Raw genomic sequence first — 22,198 nt, 5'->3', positions numbered from 1 at the left:
TTTGTTATAGTACTTTGTATTGGCATAAGCAGTCTGGAATGGTGAAATGTTAATAGCCGGTGTGTGCTCAAAACTTGATTATTTGGCTAAAGCCTGGGCAGCCTGCAGCACATTCTCCGCGCAATGTTGATGATGTTATAAAGTCATGTCATGGTAATCTGGGATTGAAAGCAAGGCCTGTGTTGGTGATTGCTGGCAGTGAGACCTTCCTTGTTCCCATAGGAATGGGGGGAAATTCTAGTTAAATGTGTAGATACATTGTGAAACAGGCTAGGCTAGTGTGGTATCTTTAATGTGGCATATTAAATGGATAAAATATACTTGTGGTTTTTTAAAAAGTTTTTACTGGTATGATAGAACAATAGTCCAGGGCTTCTTTTTACAACCATTGCTCATCTTTTGAATTCAGTTACATTAAAACACTTAATGTATCATCTGTGTATATTCCCACTATATAAAGAGTTGTATAGTAAGACTGATAGTTCAGGTGAGATTGATTGCCCTGTTATGAAGACAGCTTTCTGCTTTGGAATGATTGCAGTCTAAAAAGTGCTTCTACTCTAGGCTATAAAATCTAGGCTACCATCTAACTGCAGTTAACTTTTTATTTCCAGTTGTTTGCTGCAACTGGCAAAAGTCTTGCTGTTTAACCTGATCCTTTAGGAGGGCTACTGTTCTGCGTATCTTTTAGCCAGCATGTGGTTCACTAATGCAAACAATTCTTGTCTTCAGGCCGGATCTGGAGCAATTTATAGTCATGATGGCTCCTGGATCAGAGACAGCAGGCTTGTGAATACCAGTGGGTGGGAAACAACAGTGAGAGAGAGAGAGAGAGAGCTATAGCCCTCATGTCATGCGCGTGGCCTTCCCAGAGGCATCTGCTTTTGCCATTGTGCAAATCAGAATGCTGGACTAGATAGGCTTTTGGACTGATCCATGATGGATGGCATTTTATGCTTTATGCTACAGCAATTCCTTAAAAGAGGGCGAGTAACAAACCATTAACTCCCTCCGCAACCTTGTAAGGTGATTTATTTGGACCTAGTTGTGAGGCCCTGGTGAGAAAAAGCTGATCAGGATGTCCTCAGTGCAGTCCGAAGGGTAATTGTTGAGCATCACTGTTTCTGTCCTTGGCTTTCCTTTCCTTTCTCACATTGCTCAGATGTGAAGGCCTGGGGGTGGAATGGGGAGAGTTTGTTTTCCCCAAGCTCTTTGTTCAATTTTTCTCATGGAATTTTGGGGAGCGTGAAAAGAAAAGTTACTATGAAACATTTTCCCTTTTAGAATAAGAGAAATGCTTTAAGATGAGGTTTTACTTGGTTTAACTCAATGGGCCTGTTCAAACAACACGCTAAGCCATGGTTAGGCCGCTAATTCTTTTGCAGCAAGTTGTTAGTGAGTATGTTTAAACTGTGGCTATGTAGCTACCATGATTAGGAATGGTTCACACAACGCACTAAGTCATGGTTCACATGACACACTAAGCTATAGTGTTTAGCTCAAAACACTTAACCATCATGATTTAGCATGATGTCTGAACAGGGCCAATATCGAAAAATGCTACTACCACTTAATATTTTGATAATCAGACTGTTTCTGTCTAAACAATATACTTACCTTGTCTACCATAAACTGATTTTATTCTCAATCCCATCCTACACACACATCAACAGTTTGCAGTTCTCTCTTCAGTATTGTATATATTGGGGATTTTGCTTCTATAAAACTGAGGCTGCACTGTACCCCACACACATGGGAGTAGGTAGGGCATACCTCTGAGTAGACATGTACAGGATTGCACCTTTAGGCTTTTATCTTTTGAGGCTTCTCATTTCTGTGTTTGCACTTGAAAGAAGCTAGTGGTGGATCCCATTGGTGCAACATTCTAAGTGGAGGTGCAGTGGTAGCATTGGAATATGCCCTACAATAAAATTTTATATGCTAAGTAAGTTTTAAATTATGAGTTCTTGCTCAGCAAGGGAGAGGAGACTGGAGAAAAGAGTTCACTTCTATAGGAGGCAGGGCCAGTCACAAAGAACTTATGTCCGCTTAAGTTAAAGCAGTAAGTTCAGGTTTGATAAAGTAAGCATTGTGTATATTTCAATTTCCCCCAAATCTGTGGTTCCCTCCCCTACCCCCCCCAAAAAATATTTGTAGGATTTCCAGAAATTGCGATGCCAGTTTTGATTCTCTGCACTCAATGCACTGGGAAGCATTGGCATTTTGCAAAAAGTCCGTGCGGACTGATTCACTTCAGAGATCCTAAAAGGAGGAATTTTCTTCTTTCTATTTATCAAGCCATTTGTCTGCCTTTCAGTATCAACTCTATAGCCACATTTTTGGAAACTGGTATGGGCAATTTCCTAAAAGTGGGACTCCTGCGTTTTCTGGACTCTCTTCGTTCCATTCAAGCTCCTTGCTTATTCTTGACCTTCCATTCCTTTTTTGTTTTGTTTTTTTGTATTGTATGGGCAGGGACCTGGCTATTGTTGTGAGCAATCCACTGATCATCCCTCATTTTTAAAGATGATCCTTACAGAACAAAAGGCTGATTGCTCTTGTATGTAACTGTGATGAAAGAATCCTTCGTCTTTGTTCAGGCTCTTGCATTACATATCACCATAGTACCAATACAGATGGCTAGCAGGTAGTAAGGTTGACCCAAGGGCAAAAGTTGCAAAGGTCCTTGATAGTTATAGGCAAAGTAAAACAACGTGGTAAGGAATGATCAATCTGGGCCACAGTGAAGGACTTACCAGATGGGTGTGAAGATGGCAATTATAACTTCCTGCTAGAACTGCTACTTCTGTTATTTTTTATTTCCTGATGATGGGATGGGAAAATGCTGTCTCTAAAGCTCAGTACCAGACTGGGAAAATGCTGTCATTTAGATATTTTTTTAGCACTCTGGGGAACAGCATATTTGTTATCTTTTCCAGGATACTACATGGGGGAGTAAAGAACTCATAGAGTTTGAGTGGTTTTTTCCTAGCTTTGTCCAGAACATGTATTTATTGTTTTCTTGTGATTTAACTTCCCAAACAAATTGAAGTGTTGTCCTTCGTGTGCCTTTTTGTTTCTCTTCTCTCATGATTTGCTGTGTCACGTCCTGGGAGCTTTTTGCAGTCATTTTGAATATTCAAACCTGATTGGGGATTGCTACATGATGTCCAAACCTTATAGGATAATCATGGGTTAAACAACCCACAGTTAACCTAACCACTAACTATAGGTTGTGAGTTGTTTAACCCATGATTAAGCATAAGTTTCTGGGTTCAGATGTTACATAGTAACCTCTGATGGCCTGAATGGGGGTTGACTATTCAAAATGGTTGCGGAACACTCACCACAGCATATTGTGGGTTAATTAACCCATGATTTACAACCATTACATTTGAACTGGGTCATTGTATTTATTTATTACAATGGAAGTAGTTTCCAGTGGGGCTGCTGTGTTAATCTGTTACAGCAAAAAATAAGGAAGAGTCTTGTGGCACTTTAAAGACTAACAGATTTATTCTGACATAAGCTTCATCAGAAATCCGCGAATGCTTATGCTAGAATAAAATTGTGAGTCTTTAAGGTGCTACAAGACTTTGCTGTTTTTTGTTGCAGTAGATTAACACTGCTACCCCTCCGGAAATTATTACGGGATGGTAACTTCCAGTGGGAGTTTGAGTCCCACACATCTGGAGCTCAACAGGTAGGGAAACCTATTTTATTACAGTTCTTTCCTATATTTCTTCTATCATGGAGCTCAAGGAGGGTACACGTGTGATTTCCTGGAAGTCCTGCATTGAAGTGCTCACTAGACCTTCAAGTTGGCTTCCTCGTGTGCTTTCAGACTATGCTACGGGACTGAAAGTAATTGTAGAATAATTTGAGGGGATTGGAATCGTTTAAGTATTTGGTCCGCTGTAGCACATGGCTTTATGATTTAATGGCTCTTGCTGGTTTCAGGCATTATTATTATTATATTATTATTATTTATTTATATAGCACCATCAGTGTACATGGTGCTGTACACTGCTCTACAGTGTACAGTGTACACTGTACATACAGTGTACAGTGTACAGTGCTGTACACTGCTGTACACTGTACATGGTGCTGCTCATTGAGGATGACAGTCTGGTACAGTGATAGCCAAATCCTACTTCTGGCTTTTTATGTTGACTTTAGTGGATTGTAGTTAATATTCTCATTTCGACCTCTTCACAGTTCTCAGTACTTTTGTATTGGAGGCCGCCGATCTAATCGATCATTGATCCAAAGTCATCGAAATTATTTTATTCCAGCGGGGGAGAACAAGAAGGAAAAGGAAACTCATGGATTAATTATAGTTAAAACTGCTTAATGACTGACTGAATTGTAATTCAGGGATGGCGAACCTGTGGCCCTCCAGATGTTGTTGGGCAACAGCTTGCATCACCCCTGACCATTGAGCATGCTGGCTGGGGTTGATGGAAGTTGTAGTCCAATCTGGAAGGCCACAGATTTCTCCATCCCTGCTGTAAATAATAGGACAGATTGTCTCTTGCTGGATGTTTGCTAGTGCACAAGTGGGCGAAGCTGCTTTTTTATGGTTTGTATTGCCTTCGAAGACCCTTGGGATAAGGGGAAGCTTCACAACTCCCCACTGATCTATTATATGACCAAGACCAGAGTAACAAAAAGTGCAGTTGATCAGGAGACTTAAGAATTTCATGTAGGCATCTATAAACTTGATTTTTAAAAAAAAAATATATATATGCATGGTTTAATTGCGATTTGCATTACTTAAGCAGACCTCTACACACTTCAGTTTTATGCTCCCTTAATTCCTGAATTTCTGTCTCCTAATTCTCTCTAACATACTTGTTTCTTTTTGTATTAAAGCCAGTTACAGGTAGACTGCATAACTGTTCATTACATGAAAGAAACTGCCTCTTCAAATCGACCAGGAGCGAGATCATAATAAGCCACATAAAATAAGCAATAATATAATACATTTTATGTGTGGAAAGGACAAAGCAACTGTAACTATCAGTTATACTTGCAGTAGCTTTGTAAAATAGGCCAGTGTTGTTCCCTTATTGTGGCTGAACTGCACAGTGAGTTTGTGGCTGAGATGAGCTTTGAACCGGCTGGTGCTCTTCGTTTTTGAGGAAGAATAGTTCATTTCCCAACATGCCCTTCTCAACTTTTCTCTATCATCTCTTGCCTTCCTAGCAGCATAATAAATACACTTGATTTAGAGTGGAATGAGCTCTCTTAAGACAATAGTAACATGTGAATAAACCTGTGGGGTTGGGGAAGTATGAGGGTTGGGTCAAGTAAAGAACGGATCAATGAATCTGGAGCAAGAATCGAAACACGAACCTCCAAGCATACCTAGGGTGAATCTGGGATTTATTTATTTTTTTACACTAATCGGTAGGGCTGTGCTCTGGTTCGGTTTGGAGAAGCGATAGCAGAGCGGCCCGATTCACCTCTTACAAAGGCGGAGATGGATCGGGTCGGGGGGGGCTACCGATCGAGGCGAAGCGGTTTGCCTCGATCCAGAGCACCAGACGCAGGTAAGTGGGGGGGAGGGGGAGTCACCTGGCGCCGCTGCCGTCCATGCATCAATGGCAATGGAGCCAGGGAAGGGGGGCTTACCTGTATCCATCGTGGTCCACTGTGGGCTTCAATTGAGGCCCCGGCTTGAAGCCAAGGTCTCAGTTGAAGCCCGCGAGGGACACAGGTAAGGGGGCGGGGGGGGAGGGGGGCTTACCTTCTTACATCTCAGGCTTCAACTGAAGGCCAGGCCTCAAAGCCCGCAACGGAGGCAGGTAAGGGGGTGGGGTGGAGTTCTGCTTACCTTGCTCTGCCGCCGCTACAGTCCGTGCGGCGATGGAGCCAGGTAAGGGGGCATGGGCGCTTACCTGTGTCCATCGCAGTCCATTGTGGGCTTCAATTGAGGCCCCGGCTTCAAGCTGGGAGAGGCTGCGGCCTCCTTTTCCGGCGTCAAGCCGGGGCCTCAATTGAAGCCCGCGACGGACACAGGTAAGGGGGCGGGGGTTAGTTGGGCATATCGGTTCCCATTTTGTCCACCCTTCCCCACTTACCTGCCTCCGCAGTCCGCCACGGAGGCAAGTAAGTAGGGAAGGGGGGCAAAATCCCGATCCGCCCCTCCGGATCTCGCTCCGCGGAGCAGGGGACGGGCGGATCGGCCTGAAGCGGTTTGGGCCCAATCCGGATGTTCCGGATCGGGCTGCAAAGCGGTTCGAGGGGTCCGTGCACAGGACTACTAATCTGTAAAAGGGAGTAAGGTGCTTAAGTTTCCTACATTTCACTGATGGATGGGTGAGGTTGGCTCCACCCCAGTGAAATGGCAGACTTGTAAGGATTAGGAAGGAAGCTAGAAACCTCCTGGTATCAGGCTGCAACTTCCACCATCTCTCCATTAGAGAGCAACACTTCTAAACAGTTGTGTGGCTGGAGGATTGTGTACTATAAAACTCGGGTGCTTTCTGAAATGTAAATCTTTTCCTTTTCTTTTGCTGTTGCAGCTGCACTTCGAGATCATAATGCAGCAGAAAAATGAAAGAACATAGAAAAAATTTACAGCGGAGAAGTCGGTTGCTGGCCAGTTGTGGAAAATGGACTGTGGGATTTTGGGGGCTGAGGCAATACTGCTTCCAAAGGAAGCGTCTTTCTCCACTTAAAAGAGGGAGACAAAACGCTCGGACAGCTGTGAGCCTGAAACGAACTAAACCGTGCAGAAGGAAGGCTCGTCAGCTCCAGAGCAAATGGGTTCCTGAAGCATTCCTTAATGCAAAACCCCAGCAAACTGTACCTGTTGGAAACTGCCCCTTCCCACAAAAGACACTCGGGCAGCCTTTGTCTAGGTGCGAAAGTGGAGGACCGTTTACAGCAGCAAAGGAGCCTTGTGGGAAATCCTTTCAGAGTGAACTGCTCAATGAAAGCAGCGGTTTAGGAGTTGACTCCAAGGTTTGTCGAGGCAAGCATCACTGCACTGAGGCCAGCATTGCTGCCTTTCCAGTAAAAAAGGATGGTCTTTCTCAGAATGGGGGAGAGAGCAATAATGGTGAAAGCAATGGAATTATAGTTCTCAATAACTCTAGCAGGAAGTGCTGCTGCCGAGGACGAAAGCAAAATGGAACTTGTGTCCTCTTGACTACTAGGAGAAGGCCTGTATTTAAACTGTGTATTTCAAAAAGCAGATCTCTATTTATGATGTATAAGAAACTTTCTATGGTTACGTTTCGGATTAGAATTGTAAAATCTTGTCCTAAGTTTTGGAGGGGCAAAACTTGTAAGTTGAGCAGCAAAAGCAAGCTGAGCTGGGTGGATAAAGTCACCAGAGATCGGCAAGAGGTCTTCCACAGAGGGCCCCTCGCGGGTGGTTCCAGGACCGTGTTTCCCTCTTGGAAATTGAAAAGTAAATCTCCCTGGATCCTGCTCAGCTTGTCAGATATGAACAATCACATGCCAGGACCATTAATTGAGGAGAGTCCGACGCATCGGCCCGATGCCCGCCTTACACAGGAGACGCTGTTGCAGCGTAGGGAGCTCCATTGTACGGACCTTGCACCCAGAGACCAAAATGGCATCGCTGAAACCTGCATGCCGGAGTTGCACGGAGGAGCTTCAAGCGGGGCAGAGGCCGTGCAGAAGGAGGAAGCCCCCACCCTGGATGGCTGCCCTGGTGATATTTTCATCTCTGTAATGGAGAAAGAAATCTCAGTTTCAGGTCAAGACGGAGAAGAATCTACTCAGGCGATGGGAGCCGATGAGGTGGTGCTGGAGCCCTCCAAGGTGGAGTTGGGCCCAAGTGACACCTTTGCTAACGGACCTGTCCCTGTGGAGCTGGCACAGAATGAAGATAGTCGTAGTCAGATGGAAGTTGAAGTGCCCCTAAGCATGGACGTCTTTGGCGCAGAGCTCTTGGATCATCTGTACTGTAAAAGCCCTCTTGATGAGCCTCTGAGAGGAAGCACAGGACAAAAATCAGGGACCCAAAAGAGTGGCAAAAGAAGCAGCCAGAAAGCTTCTTCCGTCAGCGATGAGCAGCTGGCTGCATGGCTCTGTGGTAGATACATATATATACTCCTTTCATGTTATTGCAGGTTTTCCTTGAATATCCTACGAAGTTAGGAATTCTGTCTCTTTCCCCCCCAATGACATTTTCCCAATTGCTTTGTGTGAGTCGCAGCTATTGTGCTCTTTGCTGCATTGATAGGGGGCCGCAGTTGGGAATGTTGCATATGGAGCGCTTCAGCTGGGTTGTCCTCATTCCCTTATGACCGGTGGGTAGACCTTGTGAGCCTGCCAAGCTATGTGCTGCAGGCCACTAGGAGGGTAATAAAACTCTTGAGTTTGCTTGGCTGCTTGGGATTGCAAGAGCAGCAGTCAAGCACCTGGCAGTCCATGATATATGGCTGGTCAGCTGTCTTCAGCTTGGTGGGTTATAGACTGCAGGGTGGATATTTGGGGATTTAAATTGGATTTTTAAAAATCGAAATTGGATTTTATTATTTATATAAAAAAATCATAAAATACCAATTTCTCTCATTTAAAAACAACAGAGTTACAATTAAGTCTCACCATAAACAAGCTGAACTTACATTTGCGGTCTTCTAAAAATGAATTAACGGTTCCATGTTACTTATACCTACAATAGGAAATTCAGTCAAACATGGGCCTTGATTTTAGTTTTTCACCTCATAAATATGGCTCTGTCCAGCCGAACAACCAGCTCTTGTTCTTTGAGGTTTCTGGACTTGGATGTCTGCTTTTGTGACTAAAGTCGCATGTACGAAGACGTAGGCTGCATAGGATTGTTGTTTTGCGCTCAGGTGGAGCTGGGCCAAGCAAGGCAGAGAAATTAGTTAAGAGAACAAGACAGAAAGACGATGGATAAAAATTGGCGATTTTAAAAAAAATAATAATCACAAACATTGGTAGTTTTTGATTTTAGAACAAAGTTTCTCCTAATCATTCTGATCAAATCTCAGGTATAAGTATTTACACCCAAACATAGGCTTTTCATTTTCACCAGTTGTTCTAGTCTGCCCAGTAAAGACCAAACCTTGCTTCGACTTATCAGTCATAGCCTTTCAGTTTTGTTTGCTACTTTGTTTTGAGGAAGGCAGAATCTGGACAACACGATAGCCAACAGTGGGGTAATAATCAATTCAACAGTTGTTTATCTAGGGGGCACTCCCCACGCAGCATGATAATAATCAACCGTGGTGTGGATTAGGGTCAGCGTTGAGTTGACTATTAGTCCATGCTGAGTTGACTTACTCATCCTTGGTCTTCTCTCCCCCCCATAGTCCTGCTGCTAGCATCAGCCGTTGCTGCTGAAAATCTATTTTTCCAGTTGGACTAGAGCGGCAGCCGCTGCTTTCACCATTCTTGCCTTGTGACTCTATGGCTGACATAATAACGAACAGTGGCCGAGGAAATAACCAACAGTGCTCTCCACACAGCATGACAACCAACAGTGGTTCAGATAGTCTGCACGGCATTGGTTATTTGCGTTGGTTATTTTGGCCAAAGAACCAACCGTTGGTCCCCCCCACCCCCCCATACCACACCACACCATAAAACGCAGTGGGTTAAATTACCAAGCATTGGCTGTTTAAACCACCGTTGGTTTTTGTGTTGTCTGAACCCGGTCAGGGTGAAGCAGAAACAAGCAACAAGGGAAAGAAAAATGGAAGACACAGTTGTCCAGTGTCCAACTGCCTGTATTTCCATACTGGGAATAAGCTGCATTTGAAAAAGGAAAAAAAGGAAATCGTTGAAATTGAAAAAAAAAACGCAAAACATATATACAGCCTGCTTGTAAGAATGAAACAATGTAAATAATGCTCTATTTAGTTGTAAATTAACGTGGTTGAGTGGTCAGATCTGCACCATTGTTCAGGAAATACATGAAAAACTTTCAATGGGAAACTTGATTTAAATCAGTGATTTAAATTGCCTTGGTTTAAATCAATTCACCTTGACAGATTGCACAGGCTTGCCCTTTATTCATAGTGCAAAATGGGTTCCAATCAAATTATGCATCAGTGATGGTGTTTCATCTGATGTGCTCAGTATGGGAGGAAATGGAGACGGGAGAAATCGAGGACAGGAAATAAAACCAAAAGACTCTTCAGAATATTTTTTTTCTGCTTCTTGTGGCCCCAGAAATCTAGGAGAAACTCAGCTGGAGATTTTCACTTGTAAACCATGTTCATTACACTCTCCATCTCTTGTTTCAGTGTGAAAGTATTAAGTTAAGACAGCTCTGGAATTCATGGTCTAACTTAATATGTCCATACTGAAATAAGGGGCTATGTGTAATTCTGGGTGTGGGATATAAAGGGAATGAGGTGACCTTTTTGTTACTTTACAAGCTTGCTTTTCAGAGCTGTCTGGAATGCACTGATGCAAAGAGGCTCGCATTTGCTGGTGCATGTGATTGAAAAATGCATCAGTGTAGCTGGGAGTCAATTCTGGAGTAACCTTTTGCGGTTATATGACTCCTGGGGGCACATGTGCATGGGAATGTTCTATCAGAATGGATCTGTCAAAAGAAGGTTTCATCAGCTGATCCTTGTTCCTAGAAAGATGTGGTGGGCTAGCAAGTGGAGTGGATGTTCTAATTCCATTATGACAAAATGTTTGCATACCATATGCACCACACCACAAGGGATCTCGTAGTTGCCTTGGAAATGCAAATATTATCCCAGAACTTGCCCTAACTGGGAAAACATGACTGTATTCTGCATAGATTCAAGAAGTCTTATGGAACTGTGGTGTAAACGCTTCCAACACTCTATTTTCCTTAGGGTGTTGCCTTGATAGTTCAGCCATGAAATACTCATTATGTTCAACTGTGCCTGCGATTGTTGTGGGAAGCAATTGATTTGCTGTTGAAGACACTGGTGTAGCAAGAAGTGTGGAAGTAACACTCATGTATCTCTGCACTTCGGGAAACTTGACTGGTCGCAGGGACATAGGAAGGTGCATCATAACAAGTCAGATCATTGATCCATCTAGCCTAGTAATGTCGACATTGACCGTCAGCTCCAGGTTTCAGACAGGAGTTTTTCTAGCCCCTACTGGAGATGCCAGGATTGAACCTGGGACTTCCTGCATGCAAAGCCACGAAGTCTCTCTTTACTGGGAGCTTTATTTTGTGTGGTGGTGGTACATGCTGCAGATACACACAATTTGCTGCCATACCTGTATGCATTTGTCATGGAAAACATCAGTATAATGCAGAGTGCTGGAGGAAACTGCATGTAGCACTGCCCTAAATGTCGGGTTTTGCAGGGTGGATGTACAGAACTGCTTAATGCTACCTGCTTGCCTGCTGCTTGTATCCCTGAAAAAACTTTCCTGTAGCTAGTGTCCTCCAGATATTGTGGACTCCCAATTCCCTTCTGCCCCAGCCAGAATGACCAGTAGTAAGGGGATGATGGGAGTTGCAGGCCAAAACATCTCACCTGGAATTTCTTTTTCATCACTTCCCAGGCACATGCTTGCCACCTCAATTGGTGCAAAGCAGTAAGCCCAGGAAGAATTTGATCCCTCCTGCTGCTTCGTTTGCCAGTTTGCACCTTAGAATCATTAACTTTGATTGCCAGACCCATGTCTGCCATCAGGGGCCTGTTTCAGTCCTGGTTTAAAACCTGCACTTACCTAAGGATGGGGAAGTAATTTATTTGGTTCGCACTTTCCGTACCACTGTGTGAACTGAAGTATCCTTTGGTCTTCACATTTATTTATTTTTTGGATTTTGCAATGCAGTTTTCCAATTGGAAAAGGTACAACTGTGTATATCAGGGGAAATGATGTCCAAAGTGCATTGCATTAGGCAAAACTGCATGCAAAAACACATATATTAGGAGAAATGTGCATGAGAACAGCCACACTTCTTTGTGCAGACTTGAAAAAGGAAAATCACAGTCTGAGATGGAATTGGGAGAAAACAAACTTAAGTTTAGGAAAATGAGAAACCAATACGTACACTTTTGTTCATCCCTGCTGATCATTCCAGAGTTTATCATATGTTATATTCATGCTGTAGAGATGCTTGCTGTGGCATTAATGTGTTCAGCTCATGCAGGGTTTAAAGCCCTGAATGGCCTTGGGTGGATTTGTGGTTGTAATCAGTCAGCAAAGAAGCCACTAGCTTTTGGGGATGCGTCAACATTGAACGAGCTGTTGGATATCACAAGACACCATCTGGCATATACCAACCACAGTCTGGAATGTATGTGGGTGATCATACCCTTGGCTTCTATCATTCCATGGTAAAAAAACATTCCATAGTGTAAATGGTGGTGATAAAAGGTGGGATAAACCAGTTAATTTATGTGTTGTATGTACTTAAAAAATATTTTCAGAGACAAAGCTTGAGCAGACTTCATCCAAGAGTGTTTCAAATGGATTTGGTGTACATTTCAGTAGTTCCAATTGAGTTGGGTTGAACAGTATAACACCTGTCAGAAGTACGACATGTGGAAACCAAAAGGTTCTGTTTGCACTCAAATTATTTCTTTATGCTTCTTCTCTACCTCTCTCCACCTCAGTCGGTCTTTCAGAATAAGGCATTTTTAGGGAAATACAGTCAGATGGCATTCATTCATAACATCTGTTGAATTGTGTTTGTTTTGTATGTGTTGTCCACATCTGTATCAGTATAACAGGATGTATATAGAACCTCAATTTTATCCAGATGTTAAGTGTATATGTCTCTCTTCCAAAACCATGAAAATGATCGTATGCTGATTGGAATCTCTTGCATCCACCTGGAAAGGCTTCACACCAGAAGTGCAATTCCTCAAGCACCGTAGATGTGTGTGTCCCCAGATTAATTTCACTGGGGCTGCAGGACACCCTGTAGATAGGGCTTGTTGCATGCTGATAATTTTATTTATTTATTTATTACATATTTATACTGCCCAACAGCCTAGGCTCTATGGGCAGTTTACAACTAAAACCATAAAATCCAATTTAAAACTTTAAAATCACAAAACCAGACTAAGTTACAGTCCAGGGAAGGCTTGTTTAAAAAGACATTTTTAGGAGGTGTTTAAAAGATATTACATTTTCCACCTCCCAAATTGCATGAAGGAGGGTTTTCCAGAGGGTGGGTGCCGCTACAGAGAAGGCCCTTGCTGTCGAGGTTCTTTGCAACGACATTCTCTTCGTCTTGGAATGCCCTGCTGGCCTTTTCTTTTGGATCACCAGCTTTTCCTAAGGATTTTAGCCTGCCTTTTAGACTAGCTCTAGACTACAACCCCCTGCATTGAGTAGGGGGTTGGACTCAATGGACTTACAGGCATTGAGCAGGGGGTCGGACCCAATGGATGTATAGGCCCCTTCCAACTCTACTATTCTATGATTCTATGACTCTGTGACCTACAGGGGCTCTGTGTGGTTCTAGGTTCCTAGCAGGGACTAGGGTGGGTGTTAGTCTTTCAGGAGATCTTGCTCTCTGCTTCTAGGAAAGAGAGTGCAGGGCTCAAGGACATCAGTTCATGTTAAGCTCATTTGAACCCAGGTGCGAGTGCAGTAATGTCATTGCGTTACATTGCTTGTCGGTTAGCTTGGTATGTTAATTTTGCACAGTTCTCTTCTTCATTTGTAGGTGGGTTGTGGAAAGTCATCTGTAGAAATACGTTAGCTGGTTCTTGTGGGACTGATAATCTCTAAGTCTGTTCTTTTGTTTGTTTGTTTTACCAAAAAAAATTTATTAAAGGATTCCTAGATGAAGTAATGAAGAAATATGGCAGCTTAGTTCCACTTTGTGAAAAGGATGTTATGGGAAGATTAAAGGAAGTCTTTAATGAAGATTTTTCTCATAGGTTAGTAATTCTCTCTGACTTTTAGCTCTGCTCGTTCGTACTTGAGTTTCCACTCGCTGCCTGTTGCTTTGCACAGCTGTGTCTCAAATGTGCTTCGATAACTTAGCCTTGTCTGTTTCTTTCTTGGCTGCCTTAATTCTGTTCCAGAAAGCCATTCATCACTAAGGAAATCATGAAGTATCAGACACGGCATCCCAAATCTTCCACTTGCAATTTCCGGGTCTTCTATAATAAGCACATGCTGGATATGGATGATCTGACGACGCTGGATGGTCAGAACTGGCTAAACGACCAGGTGAGAGCAATTTGCGGCTCCTGTTTTGAAAAAGAAGAAACCCCACCCTCTAGAAACAGCTTTAAATGGTGCTTTCAATCACACCTTTGTGATATTCCTGCCTGATTGTCGGTGTAGCTTCATGGAATATTGGTTTCTTTGGAGGCAGGTGGAAAGCATTAATCAGCTTTTGTGCCCTGCTCTCGGCATAATTGTATAAAATGAATGGTAAGCGTTTAGAAAAGGATTGCAGCGGTTATCTAATACACTCCTTTTGCAGTGTGACGTTTCTCTAGGCTGAAATAAATCCCGATAAAGATGCCCATTGAGCTTCATCTTAAAACCACAACTCTGGTGAAGCAGGACTTTCGGGGGTAGCTGTCTTTTGAGCTGGTCCAGGATATGCATGCAGGATTTTCCTGAGAAGACATTTTCTACTTTGTTGGGGACAATCACTAACTTCCAGTCATATTCTGAAGATATTAAGACTTCACCTGTATTTTTTGTCCGTTTCATGCGCACTCCAAACTACACAGATGCCTCTTCTCCACACTTCTATTATGTGTTGATTCATCTCCATCTAACCAAGTGGGTGGGGCTGATGAAATGGATCTTTATTTATTTATTTATTTATTTATTATGTTTTTATACCACCCAATAGCCAAAGCTCTCTGGGTGGCTCACAAAAATTAAAACCATAATAAAACAACCAACAGGTTAAAAACACAAATACAAAATACAGTATAAAAAGCACAACCAGGATAAAACCACGCAGCAAAATTGATATAAGATTAAAATTAGGGTGACCATATGAAAAAGAGGACAGGGCTCCTGTATCTTTAATAGTAACGTAGAAAAGGGAATTTCAGCAGGTGTCAATTGAAGAGGGTGAAATTCCCTCTTCATCACAACAGTTAAAGCTGCAGAAGCCCTGCCCTCTTTTGTATCTGGCCACTCTATTATAGCTAGTGTAGCTTTAACTGTTGTGATGAAGAGGGAATTTCACTCTCTTCAATTGACACGTGCTGAAATTCCCTTTTCCACTTTACTGTTAAAGATACAGGAACCCTGTCCTCCTTTTCATATGGTCACCCTAATTAAAATACCAAGTTAGAACAGTAAAATTTAAATTTAAGTTAAAATTAAGTGTTAAGATACTGAGAGAATAAAAAGGTCTTCAGCTGGCAACGAAAAGAGTACAGTGTAGGCGCCAGGCAGACCTCTCTGGGGAGCTCATTCCACAGCCGGGGTGCCACAGCGTAGAAAGCCCTCCTAGTAGCCACCTGCCTCACTTCCTTTGGCAGGGGCTCACGGAGAAGGACCCCTGTAGATGATCTTAAGGTCTGTTCCTTCAAATAACCTGGCCCCAAACCGTTTAGGGCTTTGAATGTCAATACCAGCACTTTGAATTGGGCCTGGACCTGGACTGGCAGCCAATGAAGTTGTAAAAGCACTGGCGTAATGTGATCTCGCCGGCCAGTCCCTGTTAGTAAACGGGCTGCCCTGTTTTGTACCAGCAGAAGTTTCCGGACCATTTTCAAAGGCAGCCCCACGTATCTCTTCCACCCAATCTGCATACTTCAAGAAGCGTGTTGCTCAGATGGGAACGACCCATTCCCCCATCCAAATGTGATTGTAGACACAGTAGAGTTGTCACCTAATTAATGAACTCGCACCGATCTTGAATTTTAATTAATAAAAGCTGCATGCATTTGCATATGGATCAAAGCAATTCTGGAGGGATGGAAAACTTTGTTTCTTAGATTATGCATATGTATTTATAGTGGGCAAAAACTTAGAAGAGGCATTCCCTCTTCTCTTGTAGCAGCAGGAATGCCTCTTCTAAAACGGCACCAGCTCCCTAGATCTTTTGAAAGTACTTGTATGTATTTAAAATATGGGGCACCTTTATTTTAATTGGGGCACCTTTTCCTGCCCAAATGAATTAGAAGTCTTTCTTTTTTAATCGGGTATCCACATATCTGCTATCCAGGGGAGGATGCCATTGATTGATCCTCTGGAGAAAAGGGTGCTGAGCAGCACACATCTCCTTCCCTGAACTCTTTCTTGCACTAAGGTTTGGTAGGAATCTCTCCCGTTGCTACTTTCTCTACAGCTCCACAGAAATGATAGAAATCTCTGCCTTTGTGCACAGCAGATGATTTGGAATGCAAGAGGGCAAAGTTAGTTTGGAAGAGGCTGGCTAGTAAGCCAAGGCAGCGTTGGGACCCCTGTTCTTAATTGCTTGATTAGGTTAATCTGCTAATTTTTTCCAGCATTAATGCACTTCCAACTGTCTTACTCTCAATTGTACTCATCAGGGTTGTAATAAAGCACATTTGTGTGTGTTGAAAATACCGTTGGATAAAACTGCTAGGGTCGTTTTATTCTTATTCCCCACTCGCGCAGTGTAGTTACCCCTAACTCTGATTTTCAAAAAAGCCAAAAATTATTGGAGGCTTTTAGTGGTAAGAGGGAGAAGCTGCGCATGAGTAGAAGAACACTTTACTGAAGCACAAAAAGAAAGTCATATTATGATTTGTTCCAACTCAAGCAGGCAATACCATTAGTTCATAATGGCTGCCCCCTACTGTGGGTATTGATGAAGCTATCACTGGAATCGTTTAATCCAAGCTGTTTTCAGTATTTTACCCATTAAAAACTAGACATTAACAAAGCTACAAAATCCCTTCCTGAAAAGTTGGGAATTAATAAAGAAACGTTTTGACCATCTAAACCTCCCTGCTTAACTCCCTTTTAAGATCACCCTTGGTTCTCTATTCCAGTCATACATTCACAATTCAGACTGTAAGTAGGGAAAGTAATAATTAGAATAAGGAAGTTGAAAGGGGAAGTCAAGAAGGACAAATCCCTTCAAAATGCTTGGAGGTTACTTAAAACCACTATAATAAAAGCTCAGCTAAAATGCATACCGCAGGTAAGGAAAGATAGTATCAAGTCCAAGAGGTCACCAGCATGGTTAATGAGCAGTGTCAATTGAGCCGTTAGAGAAATGAGGGCTTCCTTCAGAAAATGGAAATCTTGCTCATGTGAGGAGAACAAAAGGAAGCACAGGCTTACACAACGACAATGCAAGCAGACAATAGTAGAGCAGATACCTGTGCCTGAACTGATGTTTTCCAGAAGGGAGTCTGAGGAACTGAGGCAAATAGTGGTGACAAAAGAAGTTCTCAACCTTATTGATAAATTGAAAGCAAATAAATCGCTGGGCCCAGGTGGTACCCATCCTAGAGTTCTCAAAGAGCTCAAATATGAAATTGCTGTTCTTCTAACCAAAATATGCAACATGTTCCTGACATCAACCTCTGCACTAGAGGACTAAAAGGTGGTCAGTGTAACAGAATTTTTAAAAAAGGGATCCAGGGGAGGGGGGTGAGATGCAGGAAATTACAGGCTGGTTAGCTTAATGTCTATTCCAGGTAAATTGGTTGAAAGCATAATTAAAGATAAAATTAGACAGCTTATAGAAGGACAAGCCCTGCTGAAAAAGAATCAGCATGGCTTCTGTTTTGCTAACCTTTTGGAGTTCTATGAGTCAATAAACATTGTTTACTTAGACTTCTAAAAGGCTTTTGAAGAAGTCCCTCACCAAAGACTTCTGTGCAAACTTAGCAGTAATAGATTAAGAGAAGAGGTCCTCTTAAGTTTTAGTAACTGGTTAAAGAACAAAAAGCAGAGAGTAGGAATAGTAAATTTTTCCAATGGAGCTCTCCAAGTTCAGGAACTCGACCTAGGAGAAAGCATTTCTGAGCCCAATATAATAACTGTGCTAAAGGTTTGGCTTTAAAAACTTCAAGTGTTGAGGCACCTTTCGTGTGCCCATGTAGAGTGTATTACGGTATATCTTGAGGTTAGTGCATGGATCACGTTTTTGTGAATCGCCCAGGGATCTTCGGCTGTTGAGCGGTATAAAAATGCAACAAATAAATAAATAATAAAATAAAATCACAGTGTTTAGATTACTATGAATATGCAAAATAGTATTATCAGAAAGATTGACACGCCAAAGTACACAGAACAGAGGGGTAACAAACCAGCTATGCTGGTTGGGCAATGTTGAGAATTGTACGACTTTTTTCTGTCTAAACATGCATAGAATCGTACCTTCAGAGTATTTATTAATAAAAACATGTTTTCCTTTTAAATGAGGTCTTCAAAGGTACATCCACACCAGTGCTCTATAATTCTTTTTGGACTAATGATTTCAGCAGCAAAGAGAAAGGAGGAAGGGACAGCGTATGTCCACCAACAGTTGGGTAGACAGATACGCTGTTATTTTATGTCTTTTCAGTGTACTTCACCTGATAGTTCTTACTTTGTTCTTTGCATAAAAAATGAAAATAAATTGCAAAAATGACACCCTGCTCCAAGTGCCAGTTGCCCTGGGAATACTGAAATGAAGAGAAGCCCACTCTGGCCTCGGCTGTCAGCAAGTGGACGAAAGGCTGCTGGGTTGACTGTGTGTGGGGAGAGTCACCTGCCCAGATCAGATGATATTGCTGAGAGTAAAAACATCAAGAACTGTTACCTGAATGTGCTTGCTTTCCTCTTCCCTCCCCATTCCTATTTTCTTTTGTATCCTGTGTATTAGATTGTGATCCTGCAGACAGGGACTGTATTGTCTTTTACACTATGTATAGTGCTTAGAAAACTAGATGCTTTAGATGATGTGTGCATACGTACCTCACAGCCACATAGAGAGCGATGGACGTACACATTCACAGTTGATATTTCACCACTGATAGTTTGCCATTTGTACATTGTCTTTATGAACACCAGAACTGCCAAACCATAGGTGGAGAGGTTGTACTTGATCTTGTTCTTTGTTTCAATATTAATGAATGTATTTGAGATCAAGACAGTTGGAAGTCTCGATAAAGTTGGGTGGCTTTTTGCTGGCCTGCTTGTTCATGACTTTCGCTATTGAGATTCATTTGGGACACTGGGGGCTAGAAACTTGACGTTTCCTTGAAAAAGAAAAGAAGCTGGGATTCTTGCACAGCTGGCACAAAATCGATTTGTGCTTTTTGTGTTCTACTTCTGGGTTATTCAGTTTAGATTCTTGTCAGTTAGCTGACCTAAATGTGAATGACAGCTCTAGTTCATCGCACGGGTCACTTAACTAGGCCTGGGTCCGGATTGCTTACGTTGTCATGGTGTGAGGAGATGACTTGATGTGTACCAGGTTAGATCTTTTAATTAGATGGCAAACAAGGCAGTGAAAATCAAAATCCAAGAGCTGAAGCGTCTAATCCATGCTAGGATTAGTACGTATTTTAAATCAACATTCTTACTTTGTGGAATGAGAAAAGGAAGCTTGCGAAGATAGTCAAATGCTACAGTAAAATAAGACAAAACTCTAAAGCAAATAACCATGACAGCTTCCTTTTCATACTTGTCTGCTACATTAAGTGGTGATCAGCACTGCTGCCTTAAAATGGGAAGAATTGTTCTGTTTAGAAAAACAAACATTTCAGTAGTATTTTGTGATGGCAAGCCGACCCCCACCCCATTAAGAACATCAGAAGAGCCCTGCTGGATCAGACCAAGGGTCCATCTAGTCCAGCACTCTGTTCACACAGTGGCCAACCAGCTGTCGACCAGGAACCCACAAAGCAGGACACGGGTGCAAGAGCCCATGTTCCCCAGCAACTGGTGTATAGAGGCTTACTGTTACACCAACTCTTTTCATTATTTGTGAAAAACTGAATTTACTGTAAGATAGTAGCCTCTTCTTGGATTGCAAAGAATTTCTCTTTCAAAATGGGTGCAGTCCATCGTTCTGTAGCAGGCCAATAAGTAATGTGTCCAATCTGCTATGTTAAGCTCACAAAAGCGGGGCTTGCCTTGCTTGATACATATAAAATGCCTGGGTATAACTGCAGCTTGAACATCTATGAATCTTCTCTGGTGCTGATAAGTATATTAAGAGCTCAATCCTATACATGTAGGACTTCCCCCCCCCCCCGACTAAACGACTCCCAACAAAACCAGGTCAAATTATGCAAAAAGAGAAAATGTGCAACTCTTCTCAGTTTGCCAGTGTGGTGGCAAACCCAGGAGATCCTGGTTCTAACCCACACCTGCCCATGGAAGCGCTCTGCGTGACTTTGGGCCAGTTAATGAGTCTCAGCCTAACCAACTCACAGGGTTATGAGGATAAAATGAAGAAGAGGAGGACCGTGTAAGTTGCCTTGGGTTCCTTGCAAGAGGGGAAAAAAAGGCGGGATATAAGTGTAAAATACGTACATTACTTGGAAATTCCAGCTTTCTTTGGTCTAGAACTTGGATGTGCATAATCTTATTTTAGTGCATGGTATACATAATCAGACCGATAGTACTACGCGCTGAAAGAGTGATTGGGACCACTGCGCGTAACATCCCTTGTGGAGGAGCATTCCATAAATAAATGTGTGTGTGTTCATTCCTCCTTAATATAGATTACTTTTTTTAAAAAACTCTTTCAGATTATCAACATGTATGGTGAGCTAATAATGGATGCAGTCCCTGACAAGGTCAGTGTCCTCTCTTCATCTTGTGTATGCAAAATTAGTCAAGTAGGATTGGGAAAGAGCCACGTAAAACGTCCTAACAAAAATTGGAGAGGCCACTCGGAAGATATGTATTTTTGGGGGGTGGGGGTGGGGTGGGGGGTTTATCAGGGAGCAGATCACTAGTATATTTTCTCTTGCTGGCTGTGTTCTTTTTAATTTTATGTATGATCTCTGCTCCAGAGCGCATAGAGGCTGTGCTCAGATGTTCATCTGCAGCTTCATGAACTACAGTTTATGAATCAGTGGCCACACACAATGCTCTGCTCCCTTCTCCTTGCTGTGCGCCAGCTTTGCTGTAGAGAATCCTGTCTTGCATTCAGCCAGAATTCCCCATTTAGAATTAGGGGCACCCGTTGCATTTGATCAGTTAAATCACTGACCGTCTTGTCTTCGTAGGTCCATTTCTTCAACAGCTTTTTTCATAGACAGCTGGTAACCAAAGGATATAATGGGGTAAAGCGATGGACTAAAAAGGTATGCTTCTACTTGCTAAAACTGAAAGCTCTTTGCAGGTGAGAAATGTCAAGCCATTTTAAAGAATGAGTTTGAAATGAATGCCGTCTTTAATAATGGGACAGCTTTGTAAAAAGACATGTCCTTCAATGAGAAGTATCGAAGTGTAATATTGCTTATTAGAAAGCGTGTGGCTGTGAGATGCAGAGAACTATGTGAGGTGAATGGCAACCCCTTGCTCCATTGTCAGGTCACTGTTTTTATTTTGGTCATAGAAGCAAGGCTGAACAGTTACGCAAGTCCTACTCGAATCCTCTTGTACTAAAGTGAGATCCTGTGCAAAACCTCATCCATGCTGCACAATACATCTGTGCCCTCTGTTTTTCAAGGCTAACATGAAGGCAGGCAGAACTGATTTTTGTAACCAGTATAGGCTAAGCAAAATGAGTCCGCATGCTTGATTTAAGTAGCGCGTCTTCTCCTGGTTCAACGGGATCTGAGGGGGGCATTGCTAACTGACAGAACGCACAGTTTGCATGCAGAAAGTCCCAGGTTCAGGCACTCAGAAAGATCTTCAATGTACACATTTTAAAAAAGCAATATTACAATGACTAAAGTAGGTTTTGTATGAATTCCCCCCGGAACTATATGATTTTTTAAAATATTTCTTTATCCCCACCCCCCGGGTGTGCTTTTGCAAACTGCATTCCAAACTTAGAAAATGTATGGATTTCGACGGTGAATTGTTTTCTAGTTCGGGAAGTGCGAATTTGGCTAAAATTTCTTACCTGTCCCTGATCACAGCGTGGCAGTTCCTGACAGCCTGGATCTTGGGATAAGAGGAAAATTTGAGTTGATGGGTTAAAATCCTAGTGTGTGCATGCATGTGAAAGGAGAGAAATGAGGATATAACCTTAAAACGTGGGGAGAAGACTGTCTGCTATTTATTTATTTATTTATTTATTTATTACATTTCTATACCGCCCAATAGCCGGAGCTCTCTGGGCTAGCAATGTTCAGTCCCAGCTGTTGAGGTTTTTGCA

The 22,198-nt window shown here is 42.5% G+C and overlaps 1 protein-coding gene across 3 annotated transcripts in view; it reads left to right on the top strand.

The window, feature by feature from the left end:
- Positions 1-22,198, top strand: part of SENP5 (SUMO specific peptidase 5) — a 47,902-nt gene that overhangs the window by 4,774 nt on the left and 20,930 nt on the right. For 2 of the 3 annotated variants that reach the window (XM_063131883.1, XM_063131884.1), the window contains exons 2-6: positions 6,531-8,074; positions 13,748-13,853; positions 14,001-14,148; positions 20,616-20,663; positions 21,099-21,176. In XM_063131883.1, the coding sequence (XP_062987953.1) occupies positions 6,562-8,074; positions 13,748-13,853; positions 14,001-14,148; positions 20,616-20,663; positions 21,099-21,176 (1,893 nt within the window). In that variant the 5' untranslated portion in view covers positions 6,531-6,561. Of the gene's footprint in view, positions 1-5,337; positions 5,376-6,530; positions 8,075-13,747; positions 13,854-14,000; positions 14,149-20,615; positions 20,664-21,098; positions 21,177-22,198 lie in introns of those variants that run through there. The other variant, XM_063131885.1, reaches the window with a different exon arrangement.

This window comes from Elgaria multicarinata, chromosome 8 (assembly GCF_023053635.1).
Source record: "Elgaria multicarinata webbii isolate HBS135686 ecotype San Diego chromosome 8, rElgMul1.1.pri, whole genome shotgun sequence".
Taxonomy (NCBI): Eukaryota; Metazoa; Chordata; class Lepidosauria; order Squamata; family Anguidae; genus Elgaria; species Elgaria multicarinata.
Note: the sequence above shows the minus strand (reverse complement) of the source record. Positions and strands in the feature narration are given on the sequence as shown.